Source organism: Contarinia nasturtii, unplaced genomic scaffold (genome assembly GCF_009176525.2).
Source record: "Contarinia nasturtii isolate CC-2019 unplaced genomic scaffold, AAFC_CNas_1.1 Cnas_scaffold_1964, whole genome shotgun sequence".
NCBI lineage: Eukaryota > Metazoa > Arthropoda > Insecta > Diptera > Cecidomyiidae > Contarinia > Contarinia nasturtii.
The window spans coordinates 1,582,003-1,604,560 of NW_022199294.1; the positions used below are offsets into that span (position 1 = coordinate 1,582,003).

General features: G+C 32.3%; 1 protein-coding gene and 1 long non-coding RNA gene across 3 annotated transcripts; both read left to right on the plus strand.

The window, feature by feature from the left end:
- Positions 1–15,094: 15,094 nt before the first annotated feature.
- On the plus strand, positions 15,095–16,832 carry LOC116347594 (trypsin-like). Of its 2 annotated transcripts, XM_031778255.1 has the most exons (6): positions 15,095–15,222; positions 15,291–15,312; positions 15,378–15,463; positions 15,692–15,998; positions 16,065–16,201; positions 16,497–16,832. In XM_031778255.1, exons 1-6 carry the CDS (start codon positions 15,172–15,174, stop codon positions 16,554–16,556), a joined length of 663 nt encoding a protein of 220 aa, XP_031634115.1. In that variant the 5' UTR covers positions 15,095–15,171; the 3' UTR covers positions 16,557–16,832. The 2 variants fall into 2 exon arrangements, with proteins under 2 accessions (XP_031634115.1, XP_031634114.1); XM_031778254.1 differs by having other exon boundaries at positions 15,378–15,998.
- Positions 16,833–17,306: 474 nt separating this feature from the next.
- On the plus strand, positions 17,307–17,974 carry LOC116347625. Its single transcript, XR_004201701.1, has 3 exons — positions 17,307–17,472; positions 17,587–17,739; positions 17,826–17,974. It is a non-coding gene; the product is annotated as an uncharacterized LOC116347625 (long non-coding RNA).
- Positions 17,975–22,558: the final 4,584 nt, after the last annotated feature.

Genomic DNA, 22,558 nt, shown 5'->3' on the forward strand with positions numbered 1-22,558 from the left:
CAGACTTTGTCGAAATGAAGTATACGAGAATGAACAAGCAATAGGTAAATGACGTTAATGTTAATGCTTTGTATCTAAAGAGAAAAGATGCACATACCATATATACGAAATACGACCAGTTGTCCCAATGTAAAACACACGCTTTTCACCAACAAGCCAATTTATTTTCATGAATTTGTTCGTGTGCTTTTTTTGTGTGTATGTCATCATCATCCACTTTTCCCCAACATCGTTTCTGCAGCATATCATAATGTACAACCGCTTTCGTTACTCTCGCACAACTTCTGACATTTTCATTAAATATACATGGTTCATACCTCTTTCTTTGCATACATTTTCGTCAGCGAAATCGTTCTTTCGATGATAAATTTTTGCAGTGCGAATTTTGCTAGAAAAATATTTTCCTTTTTTCACTATGTCTCGTCCTATATATATTCGCATGGATGCATCATCCAGTGTGATTCATCTTTCAAGTTTATTTGTACACTGCACTAGATAAATATGATTTTTTGTTCCATAATGTTTTCGGCGCTTCTTTTGTCGGTGGATTTTGTTCGGTGTGACAAGAAAAAGCGCGCTTGAAATCGTTTCATTTGGTTGCTCTTTGAAAAACACACCTGTGGTTTTATTCAATTTGAGCATTCTTTAAGAATTGACTCATTTACATAATGTCACATTTTTTTATACGCATTCTCTCTTTCTCTATCCGTCTCTATCTCCCTGTAAAACTTATCTATTGATTTATCTATCGCATTTATGTTTCACTAACTTGAATTGAAGTTGTTGTATTTTTGTTTTTCTTTGTATTTTGTGCCGAACTCGACGCTCGCAACCCATATAAAATGTGAGCTTGTTGAATGCTAATGCTGGATTTACTGTGGTTTTCAACACTATAGAGCTCTTTATCCCCATATCGTGATGCCAATTAAGAATTTAATTAAATTAAAATGCTATATGCATGAAATTTGGTAGGAATTCTTCCTTTTCAAAAATACCCCCATTCACTTTGAATGCAAATAAAATTTTAGATAAATTCAAGCTAAGCCATAAAATGTTCTGAGCTTTATTTGAATGGAACCCAAAGAGGAAGAATGAAACGTGTTTCATGTTTTCTTTTGATTTCATTCTTTCGATTAACCGAAATGCAAGCACTGAACAGATTCAATGGCTTTTTTGGTTAATGAATACGAGAAAAAATCGCAATTTGGCGGAGGTAGACTTTTCAATTGACAGTGTTCCCTATTTTATGTTCTCTTCAGAAAATGGCACTTGAGCATTGTAAATTCCACAAAAGTGATGATGGATAACATATTCATTTTTCACATAATTAATCTGGCCATGGATGCTGGGAATTATATGTGGTAAATAAATAGTTTTGATGTCGGAAAGTTTTTGATGCAGCATGCATGGTATATTTTCATGTATGATGAACGAGTAGATTAATATATATTTTTGATGACGGAGGGCATACAATTTGTGTGTGTATAAAAAAAACTTTATTACAAGTCAAAAAACTAATAATAACAGTGTGCTTAATGTAAGGGACCACTTGAAAGGGGCAAATCACTCTCAAATCATTTAAATTCATTAAGCATGATTGAGCGTTTTACTGGACATTTAATTCATGGTTTCAAAAGTAGTAAAATCATAAAAAATTAAAAAACGTCCAAAAAATATGTGAAAACGATTGCAATTAAATTCCAATCATTCTCAATATAATTTTAACAATTCCGAAACGATGGAAAACCACCAAACATTGGTTTGACCCCCCGCCATATTATTTTGAGATCGATATAGATGCTTATGTTATTCACACGATTTATTTATGAAAATATATGCGAATAAACTGTTTCAAGGCAACTTCAATTACCAAATATGAAAGCATTAAATAAATATCAATGCCGAAACTAATTCGAGCTACAAATGTCGGCGGTTGAGTCGAGAGCGAAAATGTAATGAAGCTCTATTTTGCGGTTGAAATATTCAACTTGAACAATTATGAAAAAGACCATATTCAATGGGTTGGCGTACAAAAAATATTTGTTTAATGTATTTGGATTTATTGCCCGCAACGGACACATAAACATCAATTATAATGACCGACATTTTTGTAATTATTTTACTAACGCATTTTACATGCGCTTTTCAATGAAATTTACAGCATAACATATTTTAATTAATGTCGGCTTTGAAAATGAACTTTTATTTGGATCAAATGATATGAATTTAAAATTCGCTCTAGCTTAAATATTGTATGTTTTCCTTGGCACAAAGTGGTTTCTGTTTTGAATTTGCGTTTATTTCTGAAGAGAAAGAAATACCGCTTCCATGCACATATTCTTTTCATTGAAAAAACAGAGGCTTAGACGCTTCATACCCACTTTTGTTGAAAAACCAAAATTATAACGATTAACATAACGTCGTAGTTTGACAGCCCACAACTTTTCATTGGCATGGTAACGAACAGCAAAATGCTTGCATATTTTTGGTATTTCTTTTATCCATTTTTGTATTGTTTTCATTGATTTTACATTTCGATAACGACGAAATAGAGCCCACGATGTGATTTACCCTCACAAGCTGGTCGTGCTGTTGACGCTGCGTGCACTCCAATACAACATCACCACAATTTCACGTTCATCATAAAAGCAACGAATCGCAATTTTGTATTTGCATTCAACTGGTAGCTCATAATAATTAGAACTTTTCCCACTGAGAAATTGAAATTAGAATTTCGTAGAATCGTAATTACATATTGTTTTCACAGTTGAACGAACAACAGAGCAAGTAGAAACTGAAAAAACAATTAATTGAACAACGGTTGCGACGATTGCCGAGCTCTAGGGGACGGACACCATTATAAATATTAGAATATTAGGGGATTATTAGCAAAATTTTAGCAAAAATTAGTTTGTTTTGCTTCACCATTGCTTGTTAGAGAATTGCGCACTTTGCTCACCGAAAACTTTTTTTGTTACTTTAAGTGTTTTAGTATTTATTGTAATAGAAATAAATTTTATTTTTTCTAAACCAGGAAAAATAAAAAAAATGTTAAATGTTCATCTAAGAATTTATGAAAACTTCATACATGATTTCACTTTGAGATCAGCTATTTGACGTTTGACGTTTATACTAGTGAACTAATATTAGCAATATTAGTATGTCTGTATAGTTATAATAGTAGATTTTTTTATTAATATTAGAAAAATATTAGCAAAATTTGCAGCAAACTATGAAACTAGATTTTACTAGATTTTGTGTCCGTCCCCCAGGCCGAGCTGAACGTTAAATGAATGCAAGCAATTTCGTCATCGGTTTGCAAAGCTCGTTTGTTGTTAATTTCACCAACTTAAACAGTTTTGGAAAAATTAACAACATTCGTTTGAATGCGTTTCCATTTCCAGTAATACCAATCGCATAACTTGTAAGTTGCAAAAATATAAATGAATTACATTCAACTGCACCAAGGCTTAACGAACAAATGACAAACGTTGAATAAGCAAACATTTTAATATAGAAAATATTTACGCATTATAGATGTCAAAACGAAGATCTATTGGACGAAAAAATGTTGGGAAATGAATGGAAAAACAACAAACACCTCAAAAAATTGAAGAAAAAAAATCATAGTGTCGAAATCACTATTCTTTATTAGTCTGTTGACAGACTCTGTTCATGAAATGTGCTCTATTATTTTCGGCAAATGCCAACCTCTCTTGTAATCATATAAGCTTTTGAAACGTCCAGATAATGGAATTGAGTGCATAAGCTATTGTAACAAGTCTTTGTAATGTCAATTAAATTTTTTTTTTTGTTTGAAATGAAAGAGTATCTATAAATATACGATTATTTCAATGCAATGGAAACCAACATTTCATTTTAATTCAATTTTTTTAATCATTTTGTAATCAAAATTGAAATCCGAATAATTGACCGAAAATATGTTTCTTTTAAAGTAGTGAAGCGCACCAGAAAAAAAATGTCCCGATAAATATATTAATCGGCTTCTGTTCCTCATTTGAATTTTCATGAGCAATTTTTCATGTTGCACTTGTTCATTTTGAAATGAAAATGTTCAGTTTTTTTTGTGAATCACAACTGTCCTTTTGTTTTCGTTATCATAACGAAACCAAAAAAAATCTATCGTTAAAAAGCCACAATCGACAAATATTCGCTCCAAAACAGCGATGAAAAAGTTCGATCGATTATTTGTGTGTGTGTGCGACATAATAAAATTGATGTCAGTGTAAGTGAACCACTTCCAAATGGTTGTTGTCCTCCCCATAACGACTATGAAATCCATTTTAAAAGCCCCTACTCTACCAAACAATGAAAAAATAATTTATTTTTCTGCATCGTATGCAGCCAAACTGATTTTAACGATTCGCTTGTCTGTCGATATAATGTAATTATATTCATTAATTAATTACATTTGTTGTGCCGGCCATTATTTAAATTCAGCAATTGTTGTTGGTCGCATTCCAGCAAAGAAAAAGATGAACATTGCGTAGAAATAGCATAGAATATTTATCGGTTTGTAAATGATGCTCGTTGCACTGTAGAACATCAAAATGTCCAAAAAGGACCCGGGAGAGATAGAGAGAGAGAGAGAGAGAGAGAGAGAGAGCGGGAGATAAACACAAAAAAGTGAAATGATTAAAATTAAATTTAGTTTGAATTTAATTTCCTGTTCATCGTTATCGTATGAAGCATTACATATTTCGCTTGGTTGCCAGCGTGTGTACTGTGTATGTGTGCCAAAACATAAATTGAAAGATAAATCGCACTGCAATTATTTCACTTGGCCAAAAAATATATACATATTTATTTCGAATGTATGAACTTTAAACTGTAAAATATTATGTTTGAATTCATGTAATCTGTGTCATAAAATGCACGGAATGTCGAATGCATTGCACTTGATGAAACTTAAATGTATCTATAAAATGCACCGAATGTTATATCTCTATTTTGTTCATTTGCTCGGTCGTAATCGAGTGCGGTTGACAATATTGTATCTGCTTTGCATGCAATTGAAAGTGAGTGAGCGAGGGAGAAGGAGGCGGAGAGGGGGGAGTGAAAGTGTATCTCGCAGAAACAATCGTCACTCGTTTAGATCAAATACTCGGTGAAATGTTTGTTATGTTGTTGTATCAAAGTTGCATGCGTTGCGATAATAAAATAATTCAAAAGTATTTTATGTGCTTCTATGCTTATGGATATCCAATGTTCGTCGGATCACCGTATTGTGTCGTGTATTCGATGGCGAACATTGTGCAGTTCATAAATCACGAGAATGTAGAAGTTTTGTGGAAAGCGTCGGAAAACAATGGCATTACAAAACATAAACATGCGGTTGTATCCCGCCCCAATACAGCGTACACATTCACTCACACAATATATTCGATGCTTTGCTGCATATGAAATGCAATTTAATAAAATTACAAAACTCTTATCAGATGGATGTATTATAATGCGAACACTGAATGGAGCCGAATGTAAGTGGTATGGGCGGTTGCAATGGTTGAATTGTATGTAAGCTCGTGTTTTTGTTACATATTACATAATTTGAAACAAATGTGCACGTCACTCTGTATTATATCGGTCAGTTTTCACTGGGTGACAAAAGATTCGGTGAAAATCGAAAATGCCCACACGCACACGCATATAATCGCCTGCAGCAATAAATGATATGAATTATTTTATTTTATTTTATTTTTTCACTTTTATGGTTTTGTGATATTTATACCAGTATATTCAGTCGGATGTGAATATGCATACATTACAAATGTATTCATTTCGTTGAAGTAATAATTAATCGATAATGCTGAAAATCTGATTGCAACTGAAAAAAAATCCAACATCAGTCTTGTCAGCTTGTCGAATAATTCAATTTGCTATTTTCAGAGTCTCAGAGAAAAAATGGATCCATTCCATGCACGCTACTACTATTTCTGGCATGGCATGTTTTTTATTTAAAATGTTACCTTTTTCCTGATTCAGTTTTTTTTGCGTCAATGTTAAATCATTTCGAGCCATTCTCGAACGATAAAAATGCACTTGAAAACTGCTAGTTTCTGGCATATAACAATTGGTCGATACAAAAGAAAATAAAAGTTTAAAGTCTAATTTAAAATTCTTGTCAACCAAACTAAGCGGACTGTTTGCGTTTTAAAAACATATTGTTGGAGTGTGTCTAAGAACATTCGTTGTGTCTCAATACGTACACAAATTGCACGATATAATTCGCATTCATGAAAATCCTCTTACAATTTGAAAGCACCAACAAAAGCGGACACATAAAGCTGTGCAAAAACCGACTAAAAATATGCGTCATGCAAAATACATTTGGCTTCATTTGTGGTCACATTCACAACGGCGTTCATTTAATGCGATAAAACAAGCTTGAATGAGATACAAACAGCCATGATTCTCGGAAAACTACATTTATACCAATGGCCACAAGATGGACCATACTGAAGAGACGAGACAAATTCTTGTTCACATCACCACATCACCATAAACATGGTGAATGTGAATGCGAAATGGACATTTATATTTGCCATTCCTTTTTTTTCCTTCCTAGTTACTTTTTTTCTCTCCCTTGCTGTCATTTTCTTCTTCTTCCTTTTGCTCAGTTTATTTCATTTCATGTGTACATTTTTCGTTTCGTTTTTGTGTACGTTGTGATGCGGTACGAGTGACAGCAAAAAGCATTTGACCAACTTCAAATGCGAAACAATGACAGGGTAATTGCTGTCGTATGTTCTTGTACAATTCTTTGGATATTCTTAACGTCCGACACGTTTTTCTGTTTTGTTCACATTGCCATTAACTGTGTTTGCTGGCAAAACATGCTCGGTTTTTGCAGTCGTGTGTGTGTGCTACAATGAAAATGCATGTAAGATACACAACGTGAACAAAATTGCAAAATAAACATGATAAGAATTGAATGGAGATTTGGTTGTATCGAGTGTACAACGTTTGTAAGTGTATATGGTGTATGGTCGCTTGCGAAAGCCAAAATTATGGGATGAAATGTGTGCGAACATTCATATGACAGGGTCAGTAGTGTCAAATGGTTCGGGTGGATTCATCTTATTTAAAGGTTTTATGAAGAAGAAGAAGAAGAATAAGAAGGGGAAAAAACAATATTTGTTCATGTTTTACAAGATCGTTGAATGTTATGCTCGATGCTTTGGTGGATGTAGTCTTTTCAAACTATTCGTTTTTCATCAGTTTTAATAATTTTCTTTATCGACACAAATACTGGTGCAAAGCCATTGACCAAGAGGTCATCGTAGATGTTGTTGCCCATTTTTGCCTATGACTTGACAACGAACGAGTATAAAAGTTTTTTTTTTTTATAAATAAATCGTGAATTTTGCATTCACGTGCCGGATAACGAGTTGGATAAAATCGATCGGTCAATCATAGATTTGACATAAGCAAAATGTATAAAAAAATATTGTATTATTCTTGTTCGCAAAAACGACAACTGGCCACTCCATAGCACTCGAAAACTTGGTCCTAACATAATCACAAAAACTTTATTGTTGTTCAGTCACTTTGCCATTTTACTAGCCCCTTTCATCTCTTTCATTCCCTCCGGCTCTCATCTTTCTCGCTCATTCTGTGTGTCTCTCTTTTCTCATATGCATCTTATGTTCGTCGCCGAGAGAAAAACGAGAGTTAACGTACTCATACAGGATGGCTGAATCGTTTCGATACATATCTTACATCTCGAAGTTGTTATGATTTCATATGGATTGAATGTTGTTGTAGATGGTAATATAGGTTGTTTTCTCATACATATTTTTTTACACCGGATGTGTGTACCACATAAACGAAATGAAATGAGAAAACATCACTATAAAAAGATTGATCTAAAAAGCAAATAATTTTCTTGCAAACACTTGCTCGCCATTCAAGTGGCGAAATCTCGTGATTCAACTGTTGTTGTTGTGGTTATTAACTTAAGCAATTGCCTGCAAAGAAAGTGGAATTGAAGACGAAGCTAAAGAACGAGTAATACAATTTTTCTGTTGGCCCCAATAAAATAGTTCGTTGTGTATCCGTTTCGATATATATTTTCTCTGTGAACGATTTGATCACGGGAAATTATTCTCTTGGGCACGAACGCCACGCTGTCGAATTCGTGATGAAAAGTAAAATGACATTCGTATAAAATCGAAAACATGTGCATTTCGAATGTATGCAATGCAACAATATGAGGGTGCCACTGGCACAAATCGGACACACAACAAAATAAATGCGATTTTATATAATTTCGAAAGTAATGACCTGGAACGTTGTTCAAACTATAAACACAAAATGTTTTTTTTGTGATTTTCGATTTTTATTTTGTTTTGCTTTGAATTCAAGCACTCAAAAAATAAGAACATAGCATAACTTTTATTACATATATGAACCAAAAAAACGTATTGAATTTTCGAAGGTAATCAAACTGTGCGCTGACTCCGAAATTCACTTCTTAGTCATTATGTGCACACATTTAAAATAGTTATCGTTATTGCTCACTGTTATGATAACATTTAACGATATTATAAAACTCTAATTTCCAAAATAATGTCACATCTCATTAAGTGCATTTGGTTCTTTAAAGTGACTGAGTAACTGATATGGGTGAAAAACTGTGAATGAAAGTGTTACTGAAATGATTAATAAACTTTGAAGTTTCGTTAAGAGTTTTGAGACAATTTAAGTGAAAAATTTCATTTTGAATTCAGCGAAATTATATATTTTATCGCCATTAAAATTGCTTAATATTTGTTTTAACACGATTTTCTCAACAATTTCACAAGTCACATAGAAATAATTCTTAATAGGTGTCTATCACAGTGTATAATCACATTTGATACCGATTACTTTACGTTGAATCATTCATTTTCTTGAAGAACATAAATCAATTATAGAACCGAAAACCGAAAATCACAGCATCAACATGAAATATAATATTGAAGAAATGCAAAGTATCATTCTGTGAGCGTAAAGTGTATATGCACTGTGCATATTGCAAAATGCATATTCGCATATTTCCACATTAGTAATGTTGTGTCAAGGTTTTCCTGAGGGACCAAATTGCAACAGAGACGTGTTTAGATTGAGTTTCATTCGAGACTTTCCACCCGATACAAGTTTTGAATTTAAAACCATCTCGTTTTGATTTCAAATCAAACAATAATTCGAACCAAAAAAGGAGAATTTTCATACTTCTTCGAGTGTCAAATTGCACAAACCTTGTTATTGAAACGAAACTTTTGACTTCACCAAAAGTGAGTTTTGAATTAAATTAAGTTATGTGTCAATTCATCGAGAAATCGAAATTATGTCGTGTCGCTGGGGCATTACATAGTATAACAGCTAAAAATGATTTTGTTTAATCAAAAAGGGAGTCAAATGGAGTTCGATGAGATGGAAAAGTGTTTCATGAAAATTTATATTCATCCTTAATGAGAACGCTGGTCGTATTTCTATTTCGTCCGATAAGTGCGCAATACCATATTCTACCGTAAAACGGTGAAGTTCGAATAAAAGTCGAATCGAAATGCGTGGCACAAAGAAAGCCAGTATGAATGAAATAATGCTAAAAGTACACATATTTTGTTATTGGCCCCGTAATTTTTCGGCATACGAAAATAAAAGCATTTCGAGAAGGATTTCTTTTTTTTTCGTCTTCGATTTGATTTTCCATCAGAAATTCAAGCATGAATTTAACACGCGCCACACGCAACATATTGCAATGAAAAGTATTTTCGTTGCTCTTTTTTTTTTGGTTCGGAAAATGGTAATAACATGTTCATGGACTTGTCGAACCGCACACATAATCTTGAAGCCTATATTAATATTGTTGTCATTCGATTGTATTTTCCCATTGTTTGCTGCTATAACCGTCCACAGCCAATGAGTTTAGGCTGCAGACTCAGCGAAATGTGTCGTGTGCTGAAGCGAACAATAAACATCAACAGCAAAAAGAGCGAGAGTGAGAGAGAGAAAAGACTAAAGAAATCTGAATGCGAAAGGAGTGGAGGGGGTGGGTCGAAAGGGCTGTGTGTAATGCTTTTTGTCAAAAGACAGTGAAAACCTTTTAAAAAGAGGTTAATAACGTTGAGTCACGTAAAGTTTTACGATTGCTCCACATATACACACATTTTATTCGCATGAAAACGCATCCACGTGTTTCGTTTTCCTCTTCACTTCGTCTTTTCGTCTTTTGTCTGTGTTGCTGGTGTCGCTCTTGCTCCTTTTCAGTTCTGCCATCGTCTTTAATTTGTCGAGCATTTCTTCGACTCATTACTTTGTAATGACATGATAATGGTATGCTTAACAATTTTGCATCGTAATTTTGCTGCGTTTCTCTCGTTCAATTTCGCAAAAATGCCATTAAATCGGATTCATGCTACTTTCGATACTACTTTGCGCAACACAAACTTTTACGAACGGCAAACTTTTTAAAACAACCATTTTCGATGTTGATGTGTTTGCACAGCTTATTTGAATTTGATAGTTTTCCACATCTCTAAACATGTTGCTCGCAATTAAAACTAAAGCGCTCGTAAAAATGCACACTCGAAGTGGACAAGTCCACAGAGGAATGCAGATAATTTATCCACATGCACAAAGACCACACCCAGTAAATAGTTATCGCTTTGCTTTGCTTCTTTGATGTCTCAATGACACAGTCGACTACGATACACACACCGGTCATACTTGAATATATTATACATAAAACCTATTGAAAATGTTAGAAAAGTAGCGATATTTGACATTTAAAATTGTTTTTTAAACTTTTGCATTTTTTCTGATGGTGAGATTTTTTTCTCTACATTTTGTCGAAGGTTGAACTGACGGAGCAATTAAGGTATGCAAGAACTAACAAATATTTTAGAGGAGATTTTCTCATTCAGTAAAAATTAGACAAATATAGCAAACTGAAGTGGTTGAGATATCTCGTTCAATAAATGAATCTTTATCTATCTATATATAAAGGTGTTCATAGCTGACATCAGTCAGTTTGTCGAAAATGTATGTGAAAATATTCTGAAAATTCTAATGATATGTACTGTTGCGCTTCGGAGGACTAAATTCCCTCTGTTGCTTTGCAACTTCAAATGTTACTTTGAAAACTGTATCTATCATTTACATCGTAGTAATATAAATTCCTTCCTATATGGACCTTACTAGTATATGTATACAAGACATTTACACGATTTGAAATTTGATTCAGCACATTCTTGCTATGTGCCGAATTCAACCCGAATGTGAGTGAAAAATGCTACAAACATTATTTGCATTCTTAACTTGGTTATCTTTGGAAAATATGGACAGAATGTGTTTAGATAAGTTTTCAAGTTTTCATTGAACTGCAAACGAATCAATATTTACTTTGGTCATTGTTGTTGAGATTTATAAACAAAAAGTGGATTTTATGCTATTTTGAGTATTTTGAAATGCGATACACCATTTAAAACATACTTTTTGCAAATACATCTACTCTGTGAATGCACAGTGAATCAACGTACAGAATATGATGATTTGGAATATTTACTGAACGATTTTATTGTTAAATTTTGAATTGTTTTAATGAAATGAACCCTAGAAAAGCCATTTTGTTGGTTCAAATGTTGGTACTTCAAGCAACAAAAGGACTCTAGAAAATTATCTATAGGGATTTTGGTTGAAATGTGATTTTCGCCATTATCGCATTAAATCGAATGAAATGCCATCGCTTCAAATATACACAATTATTTAGAAATTGAAAATTGTGAGAAGAGAAGATAATAATGGGTGCCATTGAAAGTGAAGATGATTGCAAAGAGTGAGTATACTTGGGCCGACAAATGGAATCAATCATTGACGTTGGCGCACGTTCAACCATGCAATATTCCAGTCTCGATAAGCAAATTTAATCCCAAATACAAAAGCAATTGTTCCACTACGCTGTGAGTTAGCTAGCACACAATTCCACGAGTTTCGCTTGTTGTTGTTTTTTTATTATTATCATTGGCACTGCATTCTATCAAAGTTGTCGGTTGATTTCCTTTTATGGTTCCCATAGCACAAGGGAAAAAGTTTACGACTGAAAATTTTAAATTGAATTTTTTTACTGACGCGGCCACTCACAATTGAAACTTCCTCTCCCATCCATGGACGTGACAGATAAGAAATGCAATCCAAAAGATGATGATTCATGAGTGCCAGCACTTTGACAAATGTCAGCAGCAGCGATAAATGCTGAAATAAAAGGCGGATTTATTATTGATTATGAGAACAAGGGGTGGCGTGATGCGGAAAAATTCATTCGTTTTCATTTCACTTGACACGCTTCCTCTTCAGCCAACTATATTCTTTTACTCTTAATCTTTTGCACGCATGCAAAAATAATTGGAAAAGTTCTTCCGCAAAGTTGTTTTTAGTTTTGCAAAATTCACATTTTTCGTTCGTTGAATGTTTTGTTCGAAAAAATGGATAGATTTTCCGTTTTGCTTTCATTAAGAACTCGCCAACAGAATCACATAATCAAATGCAATAACATTGAATTTGAATTTGAAACTGACAATCCGTTTCGCATGTTATCTATCATTGCATGCAAATGATAATCCCTCTTTATGCGATGCACTCAATAATTTGTTTGAATGATTTTAAGATCGTTTTACACAATGATACTTACTGCGTCCGGGTGACTTTTAACGTTTTTATGCTCTTCAATGTTTATCTTGAGCTGCTAATCGGATTATTCGACATTTTATACAGCATAGTTATCTTCTGATTTTCACCAAAATGTATTTGTGAAGAACAAAACGATTTTATGCGATGGCGCCACGGATGTCGAGTTGAATTTGAATGTAAATATTTTTGTTCACTGAGATATTTTATGTAGCTTCAAAATCCTATTTTTTCATATGACTGTTTAGATTTGTCAACAAAATAATTGTATATGAATTTATTCGAATCAACTTCATGTTTTTGCGATCAAAACATACACGCTTGGTTGAGCTGAACATTTTTGAGCGATCAAATACCGTTTGCAATTGCCTGGATTGGCATATATGCACAGCACACACACAGAAAAATATGTAATGAAAACTAGATGACATGTCATCTAAAATTCGGAACTAGTTGACAATCCGTCTAAAATTGTCACGGGGACCGAATCTATCGAACAAGTCGACGACAGCGTTTTGACAGGTGGGACACATGGAAAACTTGCAAATTCCTTTTACGAAAACTACACTTGACACTTTTTGTATTACATTTTGTACGATATTTATTTATTTAGAAATATAAAAAGAGAATATGAATATGAACAAAAAAGATAAAAAAATAAAATAAATATAATAACATTTCTATTTTTTACACCTGTTCATTATTTTTGTTTTTATTTTATATAATTTATTTTCACTTGTTTTTAGATTTTAATATTATTGAATATTTTTTAATGAACTTTAATTAACTCAGAAGTACAAAAAATCAGACATAACGACGCGGTCTTGTTTGTATTAAAAATGTAATCTTTCACATTTAATTTTAACAAATTTTTCATTTGATTTTATTTGAATTATTTTTCTATTTTAATCTTTAATCACTAAAAAATTCCAGGTACACTTCGAAACAAAATGTTGTTCACTTACCTACACTTTCTCTACACTTAATTTTGAAAAAAAAAAAATTATGTAGCAATGGCGATCATTTTTTATTAATTAAATAAATCTCAATCATAAATTGAGTTATAATAATACTCAATCAAGAAAAAAAGTGAAAATAAAAATCGATCATAAATTGTGTTTGACTTTTATTTTCAATTTTTTTATTGATCGAGTTTTATTTTCACTTTTTTCCTTGATTGAGTATTATTTTCATAACACTTTATGATTGAGATTTTTTTTTAACTTTCTACCATTATCTACTTTTATTCTAAGCGGTTCATATATAGGTCAGATGGTGAAGTCAATGAAAACATGTTGTTTCATAAAATAGAATGTATAAAAGCAAAATTGATTCACTTTTTTACAACAAACATTTTATTTTCATACCATTGTTGCATACATTGAAATCATATTAAACCTATTATTTGGTGGGACGCATATATGAAACATCAACTATATGTTTTTTATTCATATTCATTGGAAGAGCAAAAATTAGTTTCGCCATAATATTTTGGAAGTGAGGACCAAAACAATAGCTGAAATTACACCATTCAAATGGAAAATAAATAGATTCAATAAATAAATAGATAGAAAAAATGAATTCATTTTGGTTTTTCGTTTAAAAATTCTTAATTCCACTTTACTCTATGTGTGAATTTTTAAGGTCGAAAGCGAAAGAGCCCAGTTTGGAAGAGCAAAGATTTTATTTTTGGCCATTCAAATTGTTTTGCCTTCAGTAGGGCTTCTCTTTAAGAAAACACTGAAAAAATAATAATCATATTTGACATTTGATATTTTTTAATATTATTCTGTCATATATTTCCAAATATTGTGATTGTATTCGTATAATACTGAGCACGTAGTTTAGGTTTGCACGTGTCTGGATTATTGTTTTTAGCCTTTCACGACCTTTCCATTTTTATATGGAATTTTTATTCCATCGATAATGATCACGTATTCCATTGTTACACAAAAAATTGGAAAAATTGTGAAACGCACTAAAAATTCGCAGAATTACAAAAAATGATCTCAGAGCACGTTGTATCTACATGGATTATATTATGTCGAATAACTTGACTCGATTGTATTAGGTCACACTTGTTCAAATAAAATATGAATTGTTAAAAATGAAAATGGAACACCTATTTTTGAACGTTTAAGATTTGGTCAAACTTACAAAATGTACCATGCAAAGCGGACAGTTTGTAATTTGAATAAAATAGAATGTCACAATTATAGATCACCATAAATGTTTTCTCAGAGTAATTATGTATCTAAATCTTAAAGACGCCTTTCATGATTATTTATAGGATATTTTTTAAATTATTTATTTTCATTCTCACCAGTTCATTGTCTTAATTTAAAAAAAATCGTATGATCTTGTTCTTGGAAATAAACACTCATTTTGTCCCTATTTAACAGCAACGAAAAACTTATTTCATTTAACCAACTGATCAATTTTTGAAAAGTTTATATTTTATTTTGGTTGATTTGCTTGAAGACAATGAATTCATTCAACGTGTGGTTTTCTTTATTATTCATAGCTTTATTTAACGTAAGTGTATGATTAACTTTGGTTCTTATTTTTTTATTACAATATTAAATTATTTTCGTTTTTCTTAGGAATTTCAAGGAAATGGAAAAGGTAACTGTTTAAAAAAAGTAATTCTCATGAGTAACACTTTCACTTGAATGAACATTTATGCACAGTTGGATTTTACGTGGAAGCGATTCGTGGAAACTTAGCCGAAAGAATTGAGGATCACAACTATATGGTCGGAATATATAACGAAGAGGTACGTATCGTTAATGGTAGCCAAACAATGGGGGCTGGACAATGCGTTGGCGTGATTATTGATCCATATAAAGTGGTAACGGCCGCACATTGTGTTTCCGGCACATATCTCAACATTACTTTGAAATTCGGTTCGCTAAATCACGATGAACCTCTTTACATCCATGACGTTATCATAAAAGAAGAGATCTTTTTGCATCCAGAATATAGTATTTATCGATATCTGCAGAATGACATTGCTGTAATTTTGCTAAAGAAAAAGATACCATTTGGCCAGAAAATCGGAAAAATAAATTTAGTTGAAAGAGGTTACATACCAAAAGTAGGTGAATCTGTGAGCATATTGGGATACACGCAACTGAACGAAGAGACTACACCCTCTTATTTTCCTTCAAATTTACGGTATGTTAATTCAACAATCGCGGATTTTCAAACATCTCGACAGAAAAATTCGGATTTTAATTCTGCCTTGTTCGTTGACGACAAAGAACAATTTTGCGTCAGTTCGAACGACGGAAAACCAATCATAAATATGGGTGAATATTTTTATTTGGAGTTTAATGTGTAATTTTGAAAAATTATTATTGTCTTTTTATTGAAAGGGGATTCGGGGGGACCGGTTTTAACTAGAGACAATAAACTGCTGGGGATCGTCTCTTGGGGTATGAATGAACCTGAATATTTATATGATATCATGACCCTAATTCCTGCTTATATGGATTTCATCAATGATCCAGTAGTAAGTGTGAAATTAGTTGTGAAAAAATGGATATTGTCAAATATTATATTGAGAGATATTTTGAACCAGTTGAATTAGTTCGAAAAGCTAACGTCAGGTGCCGAAATGGAATGACAACAACAGAAGTGTTTGTTATAGTTAAAATTAGTTATATTATATCCATCACTATAACAATAACTTCTATTATTTTCACTCCATTTCAGCGTCTGAAACGCAGCTTAGCTGATTCAGGTGACTCAAAATATTGCAGCATTCACAATTATTTTAATCAAAATATTGTCTTTATTATTTTTAGCAATTCACACGTGCTACTTATTTAAGACTAGGATTTATTAAAGAGGATAACCCGTTGTAGCTTGAGGAAAAGAAGAAATCTCATGAATGGCGCCCTCGTAAATGGTACAATAATAGAAAATAAAAGCATGAAAGTTGCAACTTTTTTCAAATACAATTCAATTATTTACACATGTTAAGACCTAAAATGTCTTCTAATATGAATTATATTTCGGTTGAATTGTAATGCTATCTGTTTGCGATTTCTCAGTCATTACTGAAGCAGTTATTATAAGATTTTTTTGTCACAAATATTACCTTGGATTTTGAATGAGAATAAAATTTGATTTTGAACGAATTGAATAAAATTTGAACATTCATGATGAAGGTTTTTGTGTTCGTATTAATTATAAAACAAGTGTTTTTTGTGACAGCTGGTATCAAAGATGATCGCAAAAAATATTAAAAAATTCCAAGTCCTTATCGTAATTCTAATATATTTAGATATTTGCCTAACCCTATTAAGTAAGAGTAATTTTTAATTTGAGTTATTCAAGGTAAGATGAGAGCGCTCAAAATGCATGCCCGTCATTTTTTCAAACGCCAACATTTTCGCACAAGAATACATTTTGGTGGTAATTCATAAATTAATATTATGAATTACCAACCGTTACGAGTTAAATCGAGAATTTCTTCATAAATATGGATAAGATTCAAATTGTCGTAGAGATCATTTTTTGTACTGACAATTGCACAATACAAAATGTATCGAGAAAAGATCGGTGAATATAAAATGATGTCCAAATTCTCATTTCAAGTCACTTGAGTTTTTTGAACGACCAAAAGATGAAGATATATTTGATTTTCGCATTACTTTTTTGTTTTATATCGCACATTTTTATGGGCGTTACTCCAAAGAATAGCGATCCAAACGCTCTTGAGAAAACTCGTCGGGACTACTTTCGCGCGTTTACAAAAGAAGAATATGAAGCAGCGGGGTAATATATATATAAAAGATGAATTGATATTCACTTTATATGATAGAATATTTTGGGAATGAATTAATGTGTGTTGTTTAGATGAAAGTATCATTGTATTTACTTTGATTTTAGTTCGCCGAAAACCGCTTTTGAGTCACCAATGGCGGAGATGCACAGAATGATAAAGCTCAAAATATCGTCAGAAGCATCCCCGAATGCACCGCTAAAAGCAACATCGAAAAACGATGGGAAAAAGAAAAAGAATTTCCTTCCTAGTTTCAAAAAGTATTATTCAATAAATTAACTAACAAGTTTAAGTCATTTTAGCAGCGAACTTCCAACACACATATCTCTTTATTTTTCTCCAACAGTTGTTTGAAGCCCAGCACAAAAGAATGAACGAGTCGGTAAAAAAGTATACGCTTACGTCAATTTTGATTACACTTGAGTAAACAATTGTGAAAACCAAACACTATTCGATGAAATAAAGTTCATTCTACAACAAATTTGATGCAACACATTTGAAACAATGTATAATTTAATTTAGTCCCCTTAAAATAGATTACATGCTTTCTGTTGACTATATAAAAAGCATTTGCGTACGATTTTTCTTAAATTATAATGCACTTTTCGATTGTAGATAGCTTGAATGAGAAATTGTGAATTTTTATTTATTTTCTGTAATATTACCTGTTTATCATCGGTTATTTTCAAATGAAATGTATCCCCAAACGAGTTTTTTCTCGTTTTTTATTATATTCACTACTGATTTATGTGTTCGTCTCCAAATTATATGGGATTTTATGTTAGATAAAATTTGCTAGCCACTAACTGTATGTAGTCGGCGTGAAAATGCCGTTGACATATAATCCATTGAATCAACATAGATTATTAATGAAGCAAACGTGAATTTTGTTATCAAATTTCAACTTTATGTTCATTTTACTATTTAATAATCTATGGATCTACATCACCACTGAGCGTTAATTTTCAATGCCATTTTCTATATTTACTTACTGTTTGATAAAAATTAATTATAAATCTATGTGCAAACATAATTAACGAAGGCTTTACATGCACTCAACTATTTTAGTCTAGTAGATTTGAATTATTCGTGCACTTGGCATGCATCTCTATTAGGAAATAGAGTCGATATTTCTGATCAATTTGGAACAATTGGATAGCGCTGTCCAGATGCTGATTCGATGCGTTCTAGCGCTATTCAGACAACAAAAAACCATCACTGGTTTACATAACACATTATAAATGATTTCATATGAACTGAAAGTTCGAGCAGTCAATTTAGCAAATGGAAATGCATATTGTCAAGATTTGTAAAGCAATAAAAGTAACCGTGCCTTTATATACGTCGAAATATTTTATTCATTTTGCTTTTTATATTTGAAGTAATTCTTAATTGATTTTCAATTATCGTACACTATCAATTTGGACTTTCCAAATGTTGACACTCAGTAAAAAATAGATTAAACTAACCAAGATTGATATGACACATGTCAACAAACTCTCTAGAGTTAACGATGATTTTTTATCTTCGAAGCTTAAAGTTTCGATATGAATTTATTTTCCGGTGTTAAATTATTGAATACATTAAGCGGCATTTCGAGTGATTTTTCTGGTAAGTTTTTATGCTATTCAAAGTTAACTTTGAAACGAGAGAATTAAAAAGCTATTAGTGAGTTCGATAAAATCATATCCTTTTTTACAATATTTATCAGTTATGGTAACTAATAAGATGAAAGATAATTAGGAAAATTATAATGTTTGATGAATCCTGTATCAGAATGATTGTTTTACATCTCTTCCTTTCTTATTTTTCTTATAATGCAAATATAACGTGAATTGTAGACGCAAGGCAATATTGAACAACATTGTAAAATTTTAAAGTTTGATAGTTTTTGCTTAATGCAAAGCGATTTTCATATTTCCGAATTGCTCAGTTGTTGGTAAGTGTTCTAGTTGTTCGTTGATGTGCTCTTTGCCTCATTGTACTCAAAACCGTAACAATTAGCTTGAATTCAAATTGTTATTGTTTTTCAGAAGCATAAAGAGAGAGGAAAAGAGAAGAGAATGAGGTAGGTAGAAGAGTGATTTTGATTCTGACGTTCATTTCATGTCTGTGCGGCGTTAGTTTCTGTTATGCGAACTTTTTCGAGAAAATGGGGTCGTAATGCCCGCACGAATGCATCTCCCAGAAGATAATTACTTCATTCATTGCGAATACTGCGAGTGCACTGTCTCTCCTTCACTTTAAGCATGTCTGTATGTATGATTTCGTGCTGGCTTTTTCAGGTGAAATTCAATCTATTTTGCATTATGAATCGAGTATGATCGTCCGACCTCATTGCATTTGCTCAGCACGTGAACTTGATAGATGTTTGTAATTTAAATTAGCTTTCGTCTGTTGAAATGCTGATAATATCAAAACATTCAATGTGTATTACTGTATTCGCAATATGCATTCAGCGATATTTACGTACAAAGTACACAGCGTGCCATTTGAAACATTTGGCAAATCATTTAAATCATTTGTACGGAAGCAAAATATCATAATCATTTTTGGTCTCTTCATACCTAACCCCATTCAACCTGTGCGATTACGTCATTCATAACGAGTCACGAAATCAAAGATGAATGCATTTGCAGCACGAATGATGATGATATTAAAACTGCAGCATTCATATTAAAATTTAAATACGTTTGATATTGGATGCCAGGTCGAAAGATTAATATAAAGTGTTAAAATCGAAATGTTTCAAATTTGGAAAGACTACAGTGAATCTAATATTTTTGGTACACAAAATTTTGCATGACACACTCCACTCACACGCCATTCGCATATGAATCCTATGTTAGTGGAGAGTTTCTCTGCTTACTTTGCTTGCTATTTTGTCTATCAAAAAAATTAGATTCACTGTATTGTATATTGTGAATTTCGAATATTCAGAAGTCAAAGGTAATAATAAAAAAGCTAGTAAAAAGGCACAAATCATTGAAATAGAATACTTTTCAAAATATGTAAATTATTTCAATGATTTGTTGCTTTTTTATGATATCTCCTTTTATTCGTTTATTGCATTTTTTACAAAATTCTTCTTTTATCTAGTGCATTTCTTAATAAAATTATATTGATAACAACTTCAGAAAATATAAGAGATTTCTTTTGATTTATAATTGTGCCTGTGGTCAAAAACGATCGTTTCATAACGGTCGAAAAAATTGGCCCGACTGAAATCAGAAAATTTTCCCGATAAATCGTTCATTCGAGAATTGACAACACCAAGCCGAATATATAATAGAATATGTCATATGGTTATGTGCAAAAATCGATAATTTAATCAATGCGATTAATTTGTGTTGCAAATGACAGTCTATAATCACATTAAATGAGATAAACATCATACAATAGCTGTGGGAAAAACTGACGGTAAACTTATCTGACGATTCAACTTGATGTCATCCATTATGCATATTATCACTTGTCACATTCTGTGCAGAAATGAATGGACATGTTAATTTTGTACACTAACTCAACAGTTTCTAGAGTGACTGTTACGAAAGGCATTAATATTCATCAATACTTTGATGCTGTAGAACAGATTTTTCAATTCATAACCATTGAAGCCATAATTTTGATTTTAAAGATTTTAGATGGAGGTAACGAGTGGGGTAAGCATTTTTCATTCTATGTAGTGCAAACATTGAAATACGAGGAGGGGAATTTAATTTAAAAATCTAGTGTAAGCTCCATTTCGGAACAAAAAAAAAACAGATCTTCAATGTCGGGTGTATCACATCGTCAGAAGGGAGGTAATCAGACCCCTTGAACGTATGGTTGCCTTGGTATTTACACTGATCATTTATTGATTTTATTGCGGATGGGCACAGAAAGTCTGCCTTGGCATATCGTGGTATGTGACTGTGTCAATTTATAGTGCAAATGACATGTGGCAAATATTTGTGCATTTATACGGCAATGAATATCTCATTACGCCTCTGGTAAAAGTGCCAAGTTGAAACAACAAAGGAACCAATACTTAATTATACCAGTCGACTGAAACTGAGCGAAAGAAAAAAAGTTAAATGAATAGAGACGAATCGTCCAAATACACGATCGACGTGGAAAACTTTGCAATTCGAAGTGAAAAACTATTTAAACTTTCTGTGCACATTTTCCGGTGCAACGTACTTTACTTTCGATATAATTATGTTCGTGCGAAACGGATGCACTTGATTCCGTTAATTAAAACCATTGTTTTTCATGGAGTGAAATTTCAAAGGTGCTTGCATTCATAGATGTCATGTATATATATTGAAATATCTAGTTTCGCAATAAGTTTGCGCTGATGATGAGTTGCATTCTATCCGAATGTTATTTGGTTTATTGTATTGAATCTGAAAACAAGATGGAATACCAAATTACCTCATTAAAGTGAACACAAATGAGAAATTGCTGCAACTGAGTTGCGGATAATAATCATGAGAGAAAATATGTCGTTTGTCGGATAAAATCCACCAAAGTCAACAACTGGCAATTCAAATTGTATTCCTTTGACAGCGAAAAGAACAAAATTTCAAAAACAAAAATAAAACGAAAAACACGACCAATGTATCACGTTTACTTTGAACTGTTCAGCATTTGATGTAATGGAATTGGAAGAGAGTATGTACGGTTTGTGGGTGTTGTTGGTGTGTATGAGAGTGTTTTCTGAAAGTGTATATACGGTAGCATGTTTTATGTACTTTACGACTTCAACCGACACGATTAAAATTATAATTAGAACGAATTGCATGGTGTCAAACAAACGACAGTTGCAACAACTCAAGCCATTGCATGATGTGGTTTAGAGATATTCAGTGTGAGAAAATGAAAATTCCATGACATGGTACACTGTAATTTGTCACGTCACATGATTTTACACCTCAAAGTCAACCAATTTCATCAACAATAAAAGATGAATTACCACAATACACTTTATTTAAATATTCATAAACGCAATTTTCTAGTTCGTCATTTACCTCTCGTTTTTTTTCTTTTGTTGTTGCTTCGAATCAAGCTCTATTTTTGTACAGAAATTACAGCGAA